Here is an 18714-nt window from a genome sequence, read left to right as displayed (position 1 = left end):
AAAAAGTTCTGACTATGTACCCATGTTTACTCTTTAGTCTTTCTTCAATTAGGTTCTAATTCAGCACACACACACATCTAATAATTAAAGATTTCATACAAGGATCAAAATGAGGAACAAGAAAAAAGAAAAACCCTATAGGACATAAGGAAAAATTGGGCCTAATCTGAATTTATCACCAGGACCCTAAGCAATAGGCCCGGTCTTCCACACTAAAAACTTGCATGTCAACGTAGATCTTTCCATCTCCATCATTCCTATCCTTTCCAGACCCTCAACTGAAATGACCAGCAAGTCCTATCTATTTTGTGTACTAAGCATACCTCCAGTCTTTTCTCTCCATTCCCTTGCCAGTGACTGCCTCAGGCCAAGTTTTTTCCCTTACCTTGTCTATTGCACAACTACCCTAACTAACTTCTACCTCCAAGCACCTTCTCCGCCATGATTCTTACTCCAGTTATCCAAATGCAAACTGAATGTCTCTTCCATTTAAAACCTTTCACCATGTCCCCATCACCCACAGAATAAAGTCCAAGTAAAAAAGACACACAACTTTCCATGTTTGAATCCTGCTGCCTCTCAAACATCATATCCTGTTGTACTCTCTCCCATCGTGCCCTTTGAGTCCCTTCAATATCAAACTACACATAATGCTTCAATTTCCAGCAGACCCCATGGTACTTAACGCTGCCATGCTTTTACATGGACTATTGCTTCAGTATGACATGTGTCCTTCACTTCCTTCCCCTTGGCTTCCCAGATGACTACTATGACTCTTTTGACACCTAGCTCAGATCCCAGGAAGCCATCCTAAGATACCATTCTCTACCCTTAGAGAGTTGATTATTTTCTTCTCTGCCGATTTGTAAGTAATAATGGCACTAATTGTGCATTTACTATGTGCCCGACACTGTTCCCAGCATGTATCAATACATTTAATCTTCACAATAATCCTTCTTATGAAGGAGTACCATTATTGCCTTGTAGATATGGAAACGAAATCACTGAGAAGTTAAATAACCTGTCCCCTAGGATAGCCAACTGTTAAATGAAATTAAAACCCTTGCTTCATACACATTTATATTATGGCACCTATCACAGTGAATTCATTACTGTAATCACCCTGGACTGTGAGCTCCTTGAGGGTAGAGAATTATGTCATATTCAACTCTAGAGCCACAGTGCAGCGTTTCTTGAACTGCCCATAAAAATAACATTCCTAACAAGTTCAAATGAAAAGTATTCAGAAATTATTTCCAAATAAGTATTCCAACTAGTTTTTTTCACATTAAAATATGCTATAAGAGTGCTAGAGCAAGCTATTTTTTTCTCCCATCTACTAAAGAGGATGTTAAAGAGAGAGGTTAATACAACATGAGATTATAGTCCTTGTGGACAATGAAATGGACTTATTTTTGCAGCAGTACTGCTTAATCGCTGCAATAAATCAAAACCCAAAAGACCATTTGCTTAAGATTAACTTTTTTTCTCTCACTAAATAAGAATTCCTCTTATCATTCAGAACAGTGAAAAGAAAGTCCTAAATTTACTTTGCTCAAGTGGAAAAGAAGGAAATCAAAGACCAGCACTACTAATTGCTTCCTTAAGTCCGCCAAGAAATGTATCCCATTAGGCAATTAAAATAAAACACAGTTGCCTGACTAAGCATATAACAAAAGAATTTCTAACATTGTGTGGACTGGCATTCCAGTATTCAAATAATAAAAAATTCTTTATCCTAAGCTAAGAAAAATGAAAACTCAAGAACAAAATAAAACTACCACCACCCCACAAGTACATAGATTTCTATATTAACACTCACACATGACTGTTACATTAAACACATACATATATGCTTATATTTATTTCAATAGCCATTATTCCCTTAAACTGATTTAAAAAACCACAAACTTATTCTAACACCAAAGATGAACATCCTAGAGACCAACTTTACTGAACTTAGTATGCTCTTACAGGTCTCTGAGCGGCACTGAAGTTCTGTAATTAAAACCCACAGGGTCAGTACCTGCAGCACACCACAGTACTTGTTAGCGTCATCTGCACCTCGCCCAGTTTCTGCACACTTGTGCACGAGAGAAAGGTAAATCCGTCCTCAGAAGAAGCAGAGTTTAGGCCACTGTAAGCTTAGGCCACAGCACAGCAAACTCTACCCCCCAGGCATGTCTTACCATTTCTTGGTACACTCCACCATCAGTTCTTGGTAGGAAGCCACAAACTGGAACTTAGATGCATGTTTTCCTACACGCTGCAGTCTCTTCCAAACTGAAGCCATGATGACCAGTCAGTACACTGGAGCAATTCTGGGTTTGCAACACAGCAGCCTTAACAAAGCAGAGGGTCCAAAGCAAAGGAGTTTTGCATCTATGTCTATACTTTAAAAAACGCAACTACAACTTGAAATGCTGTTTGGGGTCCACAAGTCTTCTCCCTGATTCACAGGGTAAATCCCATTTTAGATGAATGGCCCAGTGAAGAACAGTATGATACGCATGACACGATGAGTGAGAGGAGGTTCCCTCATGGAGACATCACCATTCCAACTCGGGAGCTATATGGTGTGTATTCTGAAGGGCTGAAAAGAAAAACAAAGAGAAAAAATGTGAGAGAAGCAGAAGTGACTAACCACCCCTATTAGATAACACCGCAAAAGACAACCCCAGTACCCTGCATGTTTTTCAAACAATGAAACAAAACAGCAACCTCAAGAGCCAGTAACATCAGGGATGCACGACACTAAGAAGAAATTAAAATTCACACCGAAAACGTGGCGCAACACAGCAGGTAACCAGCAGCAACCACCACCAAGAGGTGCGAGCCGGGCCCTGCTCCCGTCCTAAGCATCGCAGAAGGGCGAGCAGAGCGGGAAAGTCTAGGGATGCTGTTTAATGTCCATTGCCAGTCAGAGGGAGGGGCGGAGGATTTTAAATAAACTTTGGTGTTTTTCAGCCGATAATTAATAGTCTCCAGTCCCAGACTATGTGCTCGGAACAAGTCAGGAAGCCGGGAGGAACGCTGTCGTTCGGCCCGCGGTGGAGGGCTGGGACGGGGCGGCGGAGCGCGTCCCGCGGCGGAGGGCGGGCGGGCGGCACCCCGGCGCCAGGCCCCTCGGGCCCCCTTCACCGAGGCTGCCAGCCCGGGGGAAAGGCAACTCCCGCCCGACGCGCAGCGGTGGCCGAGCGGGCAAGTGCACGCGCGGGGTGGGGGGCTCCCCTCCCCTCCCGTCCCCTCCTCAGGGAGCGGTCGCCGGCCTCCAGCCTCCCGCCGCGAGCCCAGCCGGGTCCCCCGGAGGCGGCGGGGGTGGCTCCCGCGGCCGCTGTCACCCGGGCGACGCCGCCAGCCCCCAGGCTGGTCCCCGAGCCCCGGCCCCGGCGCGTCCGCTCCGCCCCTCCTCACACCTCTAATCCCGCTGTCGGGCTGGGTCTGGCCCGGTTCCCTCCTCAGCGCCGCTCCTCCGTCGCCGCCGCAGCAGCAGTCGCCGCCGCCGCCACCGAGTCCTCCATCCCCGCCGGAGCCACATGGAACGGCCGGGCCAGCCGCGACGCCCGCGGGGGCCGGGTCTGCAGCCCCTCGGGCGGACGGCGGCCTCACGCCCGCCCCCGCCCGGGTGGAGTCGCCCCGTGACCGTCCCCCACCCGACCAGACCCGGCCAGCGCCGCGCTCAGCGCCCAGCTCCCCCTCCCCCGCCGGCCTGCGCGGCCGCCACCGTCATTACCTCCCCCGCCGCGCCGCTCACACGAACCCTGCCCGCGGCGGCGCCGCCTCCGCCCGCCCCGCCGCCATTGGCCGGGGCCCGCGCACGTCCCGCCCACGTCGGCGCCGGGCCGCGGGGAGGCGGGGCGCGTCACTGGCCCGTCCGGGTGCCCGTCACCGGGGCCCCACCCCCGAGGCCCGCGGTGTTTTTCCCCCAGTCGGAACGCGGCACCGGGACTAGCCTTCTTTTGAAAAAAATGTGGAACCCTCGAAGGACGGTCCCGCCCACCCTTCTGATTGGCCCGGAGGGAGAAGCGATAGGCGGGAAAAGCGAGGAGTGTTTATAGTGAACTGGCCCCTGGTTACAGAAGGTGGGTGTCCGTCAGCGACGCTGCCCGGCGCCGGGCGGGGCTTCTGGCTCCAGTCGTGGAGAGCAGGGCCAGAAGCTGGCTTCGCTGCGACCGTGGGCTGTGCGGCTGCTGGGGTGTTCCCTCCTGCGCTCCCGCTGGTCACACCCTGGGCACCAGGTGCCCAGGCCTCCGCCCCTAGCAGCGAGGGTGTTGGCGCACACAGCCTGTTTCCACCCTATTCCCCCAGGTTTCCCCCCTCCTGACCCCCACCGCCCCGCCCGACACACTGGGAAGAAATGATCCTGCCTTGCTCTCCAACCTAGCAGTCAGCCCGCTAGTCCTCAGCGGGATTCAGTAAGCTGGCCTAGACGTAAAATATTTACGGAACACGGGTGAATTGGTGGAGGAAATTCTATGGGGACTACACCTGGGGGGGAGGGGGGAGCAAACATTGTTTAAAAATGAGCAAAGATGTAAAATATATATAAATAAATTTTAAAAATATTTACGGTACAGTTTCTTCTATTTCTATGAGTGTGATTTTCTCTTTATCGTTGTCTCATTCTCCACCGGTAGGAACTGCAGATGGGTTGAGGAGTGGCTGGCATATGAAAATGTGGCTATAGGCAAAGGAGAGGATGAGTAACCTAAGGGAAGGAATGAGGGCTGGGCCGCTTAACCTTGCTAACAGGCCAAGCCTTTTGAGCATATAATGGAAGCTACGGGCGCTTGCCTAAAGAAGAAAAATGTCCCATCACAAGACAAAATTTTGCTTTGAATTTTAGGCGGTTCAACAGACCTCTGGTGCAGAAAGAGGGCAACTAATGCAATTTGGAGGGAATCCCAATACCGAAGTAGTAAGAGTAAAGTAAGAAAGAGACTGAAGAGGAATCATCTGAAAAACAGGAGCACCCTACAAGCAATCAGCAAAATGGTTTGAAAAAAATAGAGGGAAACTAACACACGAAAGGAAATAAATACACAACATGGGTCCTGAAAACAAGGGTCATTTTTCATCTTATTAAGGATGGAGCACTTGAAAGCTGCTAGAGAAGGAATTTTTGAGAGGCTGAGGGATACTACAGGAGGGCAGTGATGGGTGAGAATTAAGCACATCTGTAACCTAGCAGGGGATGGAAGAGAAAGACAGATATTGAATCAAGAAAATGGGAAAACAGGGCCTCCCTGGTGGTGCCGGCGGTTGAGCGCAGCACTGAGAAGCTGTCCGCAGCCTCTGCAGTGCCGGTTAGATCCCCGCCAGCCACGGAGGAACCCACATGGCGCGGCGGACCTCTCCTGTCTCACCCGATGCTCCCCTCAGCAGTGTACTTCAGTCGTCTGCCTGTTCCCCGCTCTGTCTCTGGTGAATCCTCTCACCCTCCCACACATCTGGCCTGTACCCGGATTCTTGTATAAATAAATAAATCTTTAAAAAAAGAAAATGGGAAAACAGACATAAGACTTGAAAGCCTTATGCTAATTCCCTTTTCAATAATAAAGAAAATGTACTAATATGAGAACACAATGTGCATTTTATAGAAAAGGTCATAGACATGACTTTTTGGCTATAGCCTTCATTCTAAAATACTAAGATTGTGGGTTCTTATTAGCTGGCTACTAGCTGGCCACTCATGGGCAACTGTGACCTATTTTCTATCTACAAATCACAGCAGAGCATTCCTTGACTACCTACAAAGCATAGTTCGTATCATGAGGCAGGCCCAAGGATGGCTAGGCCGCTGTTGACCTGATTACGTGAGTATCTCCATGGTGGTCTCGGGATAACTCTGCCTGTGATAACATCAAATACTTTGCTGACGCAAATGTCTTCTGACTTTAGTCACAATGTCCTCTTCCCTGCCCCTCATAAAACTTTGTCCCCCATTCCTATCCCACCCTCCGGACTTTATTACTCATACCACTGTCAAATGATCAGCTTTTACTAGCCTGTATGCTTTCAGTAAATGGCACTAGAACTTCTGCTCAAGTAGCAGAGTCCTGCCTTGCAAACTTGCCCCACCACCGCTGTGTCCCTCATGAAGTTCCTGCCACAAAGTGGCAACAAAATTCCTGTCGCAACATAAGGTAACCTTCATAATTATATGATTGCTATTTAGAGTACATCTTAGAGTTTTCCAGTGTCCTTTCTGAATGGCTTACTGAGTCACTATAACCGACAGCCATTATGATCTCATACAGTGATAGATCTTGCATCATGAACAGACTTTAAGTGTATGGGGGGAGGGGAGCTACTGACTAATTTATAGAAATGGTCAAATTTTTAATCTAAGTTGCCCTTCAGGAACTACCCACATGGTTGTTCTTCAGAAGTCCTTCAACAACTTTCTCATGTGGTCATCCTGCTTTCCCTCCCTGCAAAAAAAAAAAAAAAAAAAAAAAAGAGAGAGAGAGCGAGCGAGAGAGAGAAAAAGACTTTATTGGAAAGAAATTACTTACTAAAAGCAATCAGTTTTAAATAAATGTATACTCTCCTTTTTCATTCTAGCACCAAAGGTAGCTAAGAAGAAATCAAGATTAGAAATAAAGGAATTAAAAGCAAACCTTGACACTGTTTTGCTGCTGACCTCAAGTTCATAGACTGGCTCCTGGAAGTCCAGAGAGCAGCTGCTTCCCTCACAACATTTCCCCTTAAAAATCGTCTTAATGTCAGATTATCAAGCCTTCAATATAGACTATTTTAAGATCTTTTTATCCTTTTAACTGATAATTATTGAATACCAACTGAGTATTGATCATATTAAATACTATTAAAAGTACATAAAAGATAAAGTCCCTGTTTCCAAGAGTTTTCAGAAAAAGATGCTCAGGATGTATGCAAGAACGTAATACAAATTACTTAACCTGAGTTCCATCTTCCCATTCTGTCAAAAGAATAATCTTGCCAACATTCTGGGATATTAAGAAGATGGAAGATATGAATGTAAAGTACCATGCACACAATAAATAGTCAATAAATGATAAGGCACACCATTGTGTTTGGGGAGCAAACAGAAACATGAAAAAAAAAAATAAAAGGCCATCAAGACTAATTGGACAGCCACATACAAAAGAATGAAACTAGACCACTATCTCATACCATACACAAAAATTAACTCAAAATGGATAAAACACTTGGATACAAGACCTGAAATCATAAAATACCTAGAAGATAAGCAAAACATTCCATGACATAAGCTTCAGAGATATCTTTGTGGATTTGTCAACAACAGCAAGGAAAACAAAATAGAATATAGAATAGAATATAGATAATATAGATAATAGAATATAGATAAACAAAATAGAATATAGATAAATAGAATATAGTACTACATCAAACTAAAAAACTTCTACCCAGAGAAACTGTCACTTAAACAAAAAGACACTTACTGATGGTAGAAAATATCATACCGCCAACAAGGGGTTGATAGCCAAGATCTACCAAGAACTCATACAACTCAACAATAAGAAAACAACCCAATCAAAAAATGGGCAGGACCTCCCTGGTGGCGCAGCGGTTGAGCGCTGGGTTGCAAAGCTGCCCGCTGCCTCTGCAGTGCCAGTTTGATCTCCCGCCGGCAGCGAGGGTCCCACATGGCGCGCAGACCTCTCCTGCCGCCCGCTGCTCCCCTCAGCAGTGTACTTCGTTAGTCTGCCTGTTCTGCTCTCCGCTCTGGCTCTGGTGAATTCTATCACCCTCCAGCGCTTCTGACTGTACCCAGTGCTTGTATAAATAAATAAATAAATCTTTAAAAAAAAATGGGCAGAAAAGCTAAATAGGCACATCTCCAAAGAAGACATACAGATGGTCAACAAGCACATGAATAAATGCCCATTATTACTTATTATCATAGAAATGCAAATCAAAACCCATATGAAACACCATCTCACACCTGGAAGAATGGCACATATCAAAAAGACTAGAAATAACAAATGTTGGTGAGGATGTGGAGGAAAACGAACCATCATACACTGTTGGTAGAATTGTAAACTGATCTATCCCTTATGGAAAACAGTAAGGGAGTTTCTCAAGATATTAAAATTAGAAATGCCATATGACCCAGCAATTCCACTTCTATGTATCTACCCAAAGAATACAAAAACACTAATTTAAAATATGTACTCCTATGTTTATCACAGTACTATTTACAATAGCTGAGCTACGGAAACAACCTAATTGCCCAAAAACAGTGGAGTGAATCTATAATACTCAACTATTAAAAAATATAAACTTGCCATTTACAATAACATGAATGGAACTGGAGAGATTATGCTAAGCAAAATAAGTCAGGGAAAGACAAATACTGGCTCATGTCACTCATATATGGAGTACAGAGAAACAAAACAAAGGGTCTGATAAAGCCAAAACAATAACAAACCCTAAAAATCTGACTGTAGAATTGAGGTTTCCAAAGGAGGAGGGGAAGGCAAGAGAATAAGGTGGGGAGGAAGTACAATGGACTATGGTGAGGACTATGGGTGCTGTGGTGATATGTGTGGTGGTAACAATATCTGTAGGGAGAGAGTCTATACTCCAAAATACAATGTTGTAAACCAATGTTACCTCAATAAAAAATAGAATAAAATTTGAATGATTTATTATGGAAAAAAATATTTGGTCAATACTTAGCTGCTACTAAACATTAATACCTCTAGGACTAAAGAATCTCAAAAGAAATAGTGTATTTAACATTATTCCTCTCCCATTAATTCAATGATTACCAAGAGTGGAACAACAATAACTTTTCTAGATTCATAGCTTTATAATAATTGCTAAGACTTCACCTACCCTCAATCTTCACAATTACCTTTCATGCCATATAATTGCTGAGGTCTTTTAGCATGCTAGAACTTATCTTTTTCCTAAGATCCCCCATTCCTCTTCCTACCAAGATGTATTTCCTATTGACCCTCTCCCTTACAAAAAGAATTGTCCTCTGACTTCTTGCAACTTTCTACTCCCCAGTACGCTGAGGTCTTGATTTATCATCTCCATCTATCTCAGGTTTAATCTGCATATAATAGACCTGCGGATGCAAATTACTTTGATTGTCCTGTTCATTTTTGATCCAAATGTTGACCACAAAATTTTATAGATGTTTTATGTAACAGAAGATTCAACATTAAAAATCATTCAATTTTGGGGACCTCCCCTAGTGGCACAGTGGTTGAGCACTGGGCTGCAAAGCTGCCCACGGCCCCTGTAGAGCCAATTTGATCCCCGGCCGCCAGGGAGGGTCCCACATGGTGCACAGACCTTTCCTGCCACGCAAGCTGCTCCCCTCAGCAGTGTATTTCATCAGTCTGCCTGTTCTGTTCCCCGCTCTGGCTCTGGTAAATTCTCTCACCCTCCCGCACTTCTGACTGTACCTAGTGCTTGTATAAATAAATAAATAAATAAATCTTTAAAAAAAAAATCATTCAATTTTTGCCTTTAAATATCATCAAGCTTGCAATGAAGATAGAATACTATTAAATGGAAAATACCATCCAAAAATTTTGAATCTCATGCCATGACACTTTTGAAATGTTATAAATTATTTTCAGCGAAGCAGCTTTTCTAGTCACTTTTGCAGAAATCCCAAAGTTAGAGATTCCAGTCTATGAAATGCAACCATAGGCTTGAATTATTATTCTTGGTGATAAAATTCTTATCTTTGGGTTTTACAGTTTTTGCAGTAAAAATTGTCAGAGGTATTATTGCAGGACTTAACTACTAATAGAATTTATCTATGCCCTAGTCATTGTAATAAGATTTACTCCCAATAATAAAACTTCAGGCTTTTGCATTGTGCTTTCCAATTACTATAGCAGTTATACTATAGACAACAATATTACCACAATTTTTAACTGCTAATGAAATTATTTCTTTTCAACCTATAGTAAACAAACTTACTCCTGACAATCTTACAACAATTTTTATGTCCTTAAAAAAACTCACTGTGGCAGGCTAATATTTTTGAAATATTAAGGAGTGGTTTTTATAGTAGTCTTGAGTTTCAAAAGCCTAGCCCTTTCGGGAGGAGTGAAATGGATCCAGTTAGAGACCTGCACTATTCAGTTCAACAACCTCTACCTAGTTCCAATAAATAGTTGAAATATGGCTAGTACAAGTTGACCTAAAATGACTTACTAATGGACCAAGTTCAACCCAGTAGCTCTCTTGAACTTAAATTATTTTAAGATTGAGATCAGTTCCTGCTATTTAATTTTAAATATAACTACACAAAATACCTAGAAATCTATGTTTATTCTTTTAAAAGTTGGCTTCCCTGTCCCATCACTATAGGACTAAATTCTTTGGTTGACATGAAAGCTTAGAAAGGCTGAATTAGACAATCATCTTTCAACTAAGAACAGTATCCGATTGTGAAATTGTTTCCATTCCAGTCAAATATTTGAACTTAGTGATAATTAACCTTTGCACATTTAACCTGAGATAGCACTAATCTGGATCTCAGTTACATGCTAAAAACCCAATTTTTTCCAGCTCATAGCATCTAGGAAAGGGTAACCTGGACCTGGCTGGTGAAAGGAGGAGGCAGAATTGCATACTTATTAGCCCTAAAATTCAGACAGACACCAAAAGTCTATGGATACCATTAATGGGTCATTCAGTAGGTCTGATTACTGTTGATCATCATAGCAACATATTGAATGATTAAATACCTCAGAATCCTCTTCAGGAGGTATTATAGGTGATGATGATATTCAAAATATGGATATTCAAAATGTTAACACAGCACAGGCATCGATCAGAGTGAAGGACGGCCATAATCCATTAGCACAGATGAACCATTTTGGACCAGATAAAGATGAGCTGACTCTAGAATACCTTTCTGGTGTGTACCAGTCTCTCATCTATCTTTCAAATTACCTGGGGTAATTTCATGGTAAAGTTGAAGTCCACAAATGCTATGTATGCCAAGGTAAATGCAGATATCAAACATCATTTACACATTTCAATTAAATGGGCCATAACTGGAGTTATTGCAGAAAAGTTTGAGTCAAAGTTAGGAGCCATTTCTGAGTCTCTTTGCTAAATTAAATAAATACATCACCTATAAAAATCAGTGGATTCTTGACCAAGGTTTATTGGTCATTTCCCATGAAATGTAATGAGCCTTTGATGAATTATAAAGAACAAACTGACCCCCACTTCTTTTCGTCTATATTTTCAATAACTGTAACAAATTTCAGGTAACTAGATATAGCATCCAATCAGTGTTTTCCTCTAAATTCCAAGATATTAGTATGCAGAAGATAATAAAATTAATATCTTTTAAAATAGTAATGGGGGCCTCCCTGGTGGCACAAGGGGTTAAGATGCAACCTATGAAGCTAACTGCAGCCACTGCAGCATGAGTTCAATCTCCGGACAGCCAGAAAATGTATTTCAGTCAATTTGTCTGTTCTGCTCCCCTCTCTGTCTCTGGTGAATCCTCTCACCCCCCACACCTCTGGCCTGTACCCCAGTTCTTGTGTGCATAAATAAATAAATCTTTAAAAAAATAAAATAACAATGGTAGATAAGGAAAGAGGGAAAAAAAAAAACAAGAGGAATTCACAATCTTGGAGGACATTGAATATTATTATGTGGTATTAAACCAAGTACTTCAATCTCAAACTATGCCAAAAACATTAGCAAGCTGAAATCATGCAGAACCCCACTTACCAGATCACTGGGCATGGGCCAAGGGAAAGTAACCCTGTTACAGAAGTTAGCTCTGTAAATGAATAGAGCTGGAAAATAAACCCAACTTTCAGAGGGCAGCACTAACTCATGCGCAGTTTGGGCAATCGCTGGGGAGGGCAAAGTGGAGAAAAATTCCAGGGCAAGGGCAATAACATGGGAGCAGAGAAGCGCAATATCACTCCAGATCTGTCTTTACAGCAAATTGCCCATTAGTCACTTACAAGGAGCAGAACACACAGCCCAGTAAGAAAAGAGGACCACCTCATGAGAACTGCTGGATATTCATATTTTGTCACAAGTTTTGCTACTTATACATATTCCCAATAATGTGTCACTGATCTTTCTCCAAAAAAAGAAATTCAAGTATTGAGCAAGAGTTAAGTTTCAGTTCCATAAAAAAAATGGTCAGTGGATTCATTGACCAAGGTTTATTGGTCATTTCCCATGACCAATAAAAAAAAAAATAAATAAAAAAAATCATTTAGCTAAAAAAAAAAATCTTAATATTAAAACCATGATATTTTATTCCTCAAATGATGTTTACTCTTTTTAAGCTATTGAATTTAATACTAAACGACATTTGTTAAGAAATAATTATCTGGAATTCAGTATCCCATTTCTCATTTCAAAACTTGTGTGAGCACCTTACCCCTGATAACTAGGATACTTCAGTGTAGGAAAAAACCCATACTGAAAAGATTTATATTTAGAGGTCATCACCTGATCATATTTAAATATTCATTGTTTCCTTGAACAACCAAAGCAAGAACAGGCAGCCTAGTGTTGAGTGTCCCACTTCTTTCACACACTAATCACTCAGAAAGCTACTTTGGTACATACCTCTTCTTTAACTTACACCACAGCTTACAAATGATAATTATCAAAATCCTGCAGTTGGTTGTCAGTGATAAACAGCATTCATACATGTAGGTCAGGAAAGTGAATGTGCTCCACTGCCCACGTGAGTGTTATATAATCTAGATAGCTCCTTCCTCAATTATGTGATTTGCAAATACGTATGGATATTTGCAATGAGCAGAAATGTTATTTGATCAGTTTTGTCAATGGTTCACTCTCTTTCACTTATTAATTTCTCTTAATAAAATCTTATTAATAGTCAGTTTATTCTGCAAATTTTAAGGCAACAATGTAACTTATACTTAGTTTTACCACAAAGAGTACAACTCTGAATGATAGTTTTAGGATTTTTATTTTCTTTTATGATGTTTTAGTGAAACCCCATTCATTTATTAATTAATATCTAGGGAAATTATTAACAGATATCTAGATTACTAAGCCCAAGGTATTGTGCTGAGCATTAGGAAAGCAGCATTCTAAAAAGACAAAAAACCTCTGTCCTCATGGAGCTCACATTCCTTATCAATTAGGAAGCATTATTTAGTGTTTGCTTTAGGAAATCCTAACTGATAAAAGGTGACTGTATTTTGCTTAACAATGACACAACAGCTAATTGAGAAAAGTGTTATAAAAGATAATGTACTAGGGACTAAATTAGTTAAATTCAATTTTCAGATATTTATTGTCATATTTCCAATTTACACCTTTATTCTTTGTGGTTGCTTGTACAGTCACATATAGGCTTGTCACAGCTCATACAGATTTATAATCTGTACTTTCACTGGAGTCCCATTTATAATTTATATTTATTTCTTTATTTGGATTGTAGTATTTGCATTAATATTTTATCATTATTTTTAAACTTCATTACATCACTTAGGAGATATTGATCCATTTTTTTAAATTATGAATGTAAAGCAACACAATTATAACTACAGAAATGGAAAATTAGCACATGCCAAAACTGAAATTACATTGTCTGAGAGAAGTGATCTACAATATGTTACATTAGACAAAATAATCTGACCAATGCATTCCTTGGAGCTCACATACAATATCTAAGAATAAAATAGTTATTAAGAATGTGGGGGCCTCCCTTGTGGCTAAAGGGGTTAAGATGCAACACTATGAAGCTATCCACAGCCACTATTGCATGAGTTCAATCCCTGGTTACCCACATGGCGCAGCAGAACTCTCCTGTCTTGTCCGCTGGTCCCCTCAGCAGTGTATTTCAGTTAATCTGCCTGTTCTTTTTTTTTTTTTTTTTAAGATTTATTTATTTGTTTGTTTATTTATTTATTTATACAAGCACTGGGTACAGTCAGAAGCACGGGAGGGTGAGAGAATTCACCAGAGCCAGAGTGGGGAGCAGAACAGGCAGAAGGACTAGGGTACACTGCTGAGGGGAGCAGCGGGCGGCAGGAGAGGTCTGCGCGCCATGTGGGACACTCCTCCAGTGGCCGGGGAGCAGCCGGGGATCGAACCGGCGCTGCAGAGGCTGCGGGCAGTTTAGCAACCCAGCGCTCAACCGCAGCGCCACCGGGGAGGCCCCTAATCTGCCTGTTCTGTCCCCACTCTGTCTCTGGTGAATCCTCTCACCACCCTCCCCTACCTCTGGCCTGGACCCCAGTTCTTGTATGCATAAATTAAATAAATCTTAAAAAAAAAAAAAGAATGCGATGGGACTTTAAAAAACACACACCCACTCTATGTGATTTCCCTTTTGACTCCTTTAAGTAATTTTCAAAATATCAAAAAATAAAAGCTTACTTTCACTCAAAAAAGATTTTAGCTCTCTTCTTAGAGGTCCTCAGAGGAGAAATAATTAAAAGCTTGTTTTTATCTCTTATGTGTTCTGTGAGTTTTAAAAATGGAAAAATACATATATAAGAGAATAAAGACTCAAAAAGAAAACACAAATAATTTCTTGCTAGAGTGTGAAGATACAATTTTCTTTTTTAAATGCTCATTTAATGTTTTTATAATAAAAAATCATTAAAATTGCATAACTATTCTTAGAGGAAGATACTGTATGTCATTACATACTCTTCAAAACATTCTCTGTATAAAAGCTTTCCAACTATATCTTTTGTTTATAAATCATATCTAAACAATAAAAATAGAAACTGCCCCTCCCCCCAAATGAATACATTCCTAGTACCTCTATCGCATTCTGATTCTGGATCTATTTTGCCCAATGACACTTCATTTTGGGGAGTAAATTAAGACTTTTCTTTCACAAAATGGTCTATTCCTAGGAATGTCTTCTCTATTTAAATGATAAAAAGGATGAGTTTTCATTGGCATTTTTTATGTGCTTTAATTGTTTTACTCAGGCTTAAGACCATGGATCTCATGATCCTCCTGGTTATTTTCCCCACCATCCTCTAATTTCTGGCTCATGTTTGACTCATCTCTTATTTCTTATTCTATATGAAAGATCCTGTTCTCTGCTTCAGTGTCAGATGACTCAAATAAGCAAGTATTTTTCAACTGCCTACTATGTATAAAAGTGTTGAACTTTTAAAAAACGTATGTCACAATTGACAACCTCAAGGAATTTAAACTTAATTCATAAAAGTGTGTACAAATAATAAAATGTAAAGTATACCAAATGTAATCTTATAAAATATTCACATAACAGTCTAAGACAAAAGAGATATATGAAATAGATCTTATATAAAATGAAATTGTCTTATAGTCTGAAGACATGCAAGTGGGTTATGGAAAAACACATAGAGCGCAGGATGAGGCTGAAATTCAGAGAACTGGGTTACTGTTATGTTTATATCTCCAAGTCAAGCCAAGCACACACAATTCTTGAATGACTGGTGGAAACAGAATGATTAGGAAAGATAAACAGCTTCTTTTTTGGATTGGGAGGTATAAAGATGAGAATGCTCTGACAACCACCTCTACTAGAGCAAGTCCACCTGAGAACCCCAAACTGAAAAGCCAAGAAATGAAGCAGAGAAGAATTGCTTCATTTGTTTCAGCTGTGAAGTGGGAACTGGGAAAATGATACTTTGCTCCCTGGAGGTGAAGGCTGGAAGAGATCAACCTGTAGGACCCCTTTCAGGTCTAATGCTATTATTTTAAAATTGTTGCCTTTAATAATTGGACATATTTGTATAAAATCAAACAGAGGCACTTCGAATTTCTTGACAGTTGTTTTCATTATAATAACCTAGCTTTTGTTGTCTTAAGAAGGTTGGGGTTATGGGCCTCCCTGGTGGTGCAGGGGTTTAAGCACTGCACTATGAAGCAATCCGCTGCCTCTGCAGCAAGAGTTCGATCCCCAGCTGCCCAGAAGCAACCCACATGATGTAGCAGATCTCTCCTGTTGCGCCTGCTGTTCCCCTAGGCAGTGTATTTCAGTCAATCTGCCTGTTCTGTTCCCCACTCTGTCTCTGGTGAATCCTCTACACCCTACCCCACCCCCACCCCACACCTCTGGCCTGTAACCCAGCTCTTGTATGCATGAATAAATAAATCTTTAAAAAAAAAAAAAAAGATGGTTGGGGTTATTTTCCCATTTAGGGCTATTTTAATGCAATTTTAACTTTCTGATTGACCAAAAATTGAAAGTTTATATCCACCATTCCCATAACGAATCATGAAAGCAGGATAATATCCATTGGAAACATGGAAAATATTGTTCCTAAATATGTCAATTTCTAATTCAATTATTTATACCCAACTATGAAGAGGAGAGTAATCATAAGTCAATTTTAGTTATTTTATAGATTATCTATGATCAATTATAAACAAAAAAACATATTGCTTTTTCTAGAATATATTGTTTGTAACTCCAATGGCAGTTCAGCCAAAAGAATCAATTTATTCCAGTATGACTTGCTGAGGCTATTTGAACACTTTTCAGAAAGAAACAATGATTTCTTTAATGTGCTGTGAATATCAAGAGTAAAAACAGAACCATGTACAAAAATAAGCAAAAATGAGTCATTGATCTAAAGTGAGAAGCTGAAACTATAGAACTCTTAGCAGAAAACAGGAGTAAATCCTTGTGACTGTGGTCCTGGCAGTAGTTTTTTTAGACGAGATAATAAAAAGCAAGAACAACAAAAGAAAAATAGATAAATTAGACCTTATCAAAATTAAAAAAATGTTTACTTCAAAGGTAACATCAAGAAAGTGATAGATAGGGCCTCCCCGGTGGTGCAGCGGTTGAGCGCTGGATTGCAAAGCTGCCTGCAACCTCTGCAGCGCTGGTTCAATCCCTGGCCACCGAGTGAGGGTCCCACATGATGCACAGACCTCTCCTGCTGCCCGCTGCTCCCCTCAGCAGTGTGTTTCGTCAGTCTGCCTGTTCTGCTCTCCGCTCTGACTCTGGTGAATTCTCTCACCTTCCTGCGCTTCTGACTGTACCCAGTGCTTGTATAAATAAATAAATAAATCTTAAAAAAAAAAAGTGATAGATAGCCAACACATGAGAGGAAATATTTGCAAATCATATAACTGAAGAATGAGATATCTAGACTACATAAAGAACTATTACAACTCAACAATAGACAAATAATCCAATTTGGAAATTGGTACAGAATTAAATATTAGATATTTCTCCAAAGAAGATAATCCAAAACAAGATACTGCTTACACTCACTAAGATAGATAAAAATCAAAGGCAAACAAGTCTTTGTGAGGTTGCAGCAAACATGTCCTTGTTTATGGACATGTAAAAAAGAACATCTATGTTAGAAAACAATTCAGCAATTCCTTAAAATGTTAAACAGAGTTAGGGTATGATTCCACAATTCTTCTCCTAGGGACATAACCAACAGCAATGAAAACATATAAACACACATACACAGGAACTGAGTGCTCACAACTGCATTCATAATAGGCAAAAAGTAAATTCATAATAGGCAAAAAGTAATCCCCAAATTCCATCTGCTGATGAATAAACAAAATGTGGCTATCCATACAATAGAATATTATTCAACTATAAAAGAATGACATACTAACTGATACGTGCTATCCCATGGATGAAACGTTGAAAATATACTAATTGAAAGAACTTGGTCACGAAAGACCATAATATTACATGATTTCACTACATAACTGCCCATAATATGTAAATTCAAAGAGATAAAAAGTAGATTAGTGGTTGTCAGAGTCTTGGGGAAGATGGAAATGTGGGAGTGACTACCAATGGGTATGAGGTGCCTTTTTGGGGTGATGAAAATATTCTAAACATTAGACAATGGTGATGGGTACACAACTCTGTAGACATACTAAAAAAATCACTGAACTGTATACTTCAAAAAGGACACACGAAGGATAATGATTACATATGTGATTTATATCACATAAGCAGATACTAAATATAAAAAATACAAAAACAGATGGCTGACCAAAGGCACTTAGCAGTTACATTGTTCTGCAGCCAAATCTAACCAAAAGTCACAAGAAGATGAAATATGCTGGAGAACTCAGCAAAATATAATATTCTATTGCAGAGACCTTAACTTGAAAGTGACTTACACCTGGAGTAAGCAGATATGGGTTCTAGCTTTCCCTGACCCCCACCTAAGTCTGAAGGCAAAGATTACTAGTTACCACTCCATTCTCATTCTCCTTTTCTTCTCTAACATTAAGAACCCCATATTTTAGCAGAACCATTTGCATTCAACTAAAGACCTGGAGCTTTCCTTTACAGTTAGATGTGGCTATTTGCCTCAGTTTGGCTATCTTGTGTGTTACATCTAGAAAGTTTCCTGAAAGGGAGAAAACCCACCTACTTGCCAGAATATAGATTAACTAGAGCTCTCTTGGACTATGAGGAAGGAGGAGGGCAAAATGGCAAGCTGGAAGGAACCTGGGTCTCTCACAAATTTACAGAACAATGTTTGCCAAGAACTGCTTACCACCAGACTTCTGTTACGTGAAACAGAAATAATATAAGGGTCTCCCTGGTGGCCTAGGAGTTAAGTTTCAGTGCTACCACCGCCACGACCTGAATTCCATCCCTGACTATGGCGTTAAACCATCTGGCGCAACAGACACATCCTGTAGTGCCTATTGCTCCCCTTAACAGCATATTTCAATAGATCTGCCTGTTCTGCTCCCCACTCTGTCTCT

At 40.6% G+C, this 18714-nt stretch overlaps 1 protein-coding gene across 4 annotated transcripts in view; it reads right to left on the bottom strand.

The window, feature by feature from the left end:
* Positions 1-18714, bottom strand: part of LOC119258990 (EH domain-binding protein 1) — a 91516-nt gene that overhangs the window by 57751 nt on the left and 15051 nt on the right. For 3 of the 4 annotated variants that reach the window (XR_008554306.1, XR_008554304.1, XR_008554305.1), the window contains exon 2: positions 2190-2593. Coding sequence is in view for 1 of the 4 variants with exons in the window: in XM_054701613.1 (XP_054557588.1) it covers positions 2027-2058 (32 nt within the window). In the remaining 3 variants the exon portion in view is untranslated. The other variant, XM_054701613.1, reaches the window with a different exon arrangement.

Source organism: Talpa occidentalis, unplaced genomic scaffold (assembly GCF_014898055.3).
Source record: "Talpa occidentalis isolate TD23 unplaced genomic scaffold, MPIMG_talOcc4v2.1 talOcc4.5, whole genome shotgun sequence".
Classification (NCBI taxonomy): domain Eukaryota; kingdom Metazoa; phylum Chordata; class Mammalia; order Eulipotyphla; family Talpidae; genus Talpa; species Talpa occidentalis.
Note: the sequence above shows the minus strand (reverse complement) of the source record. Positions and strands in the feature narration are given on the sequence as shown.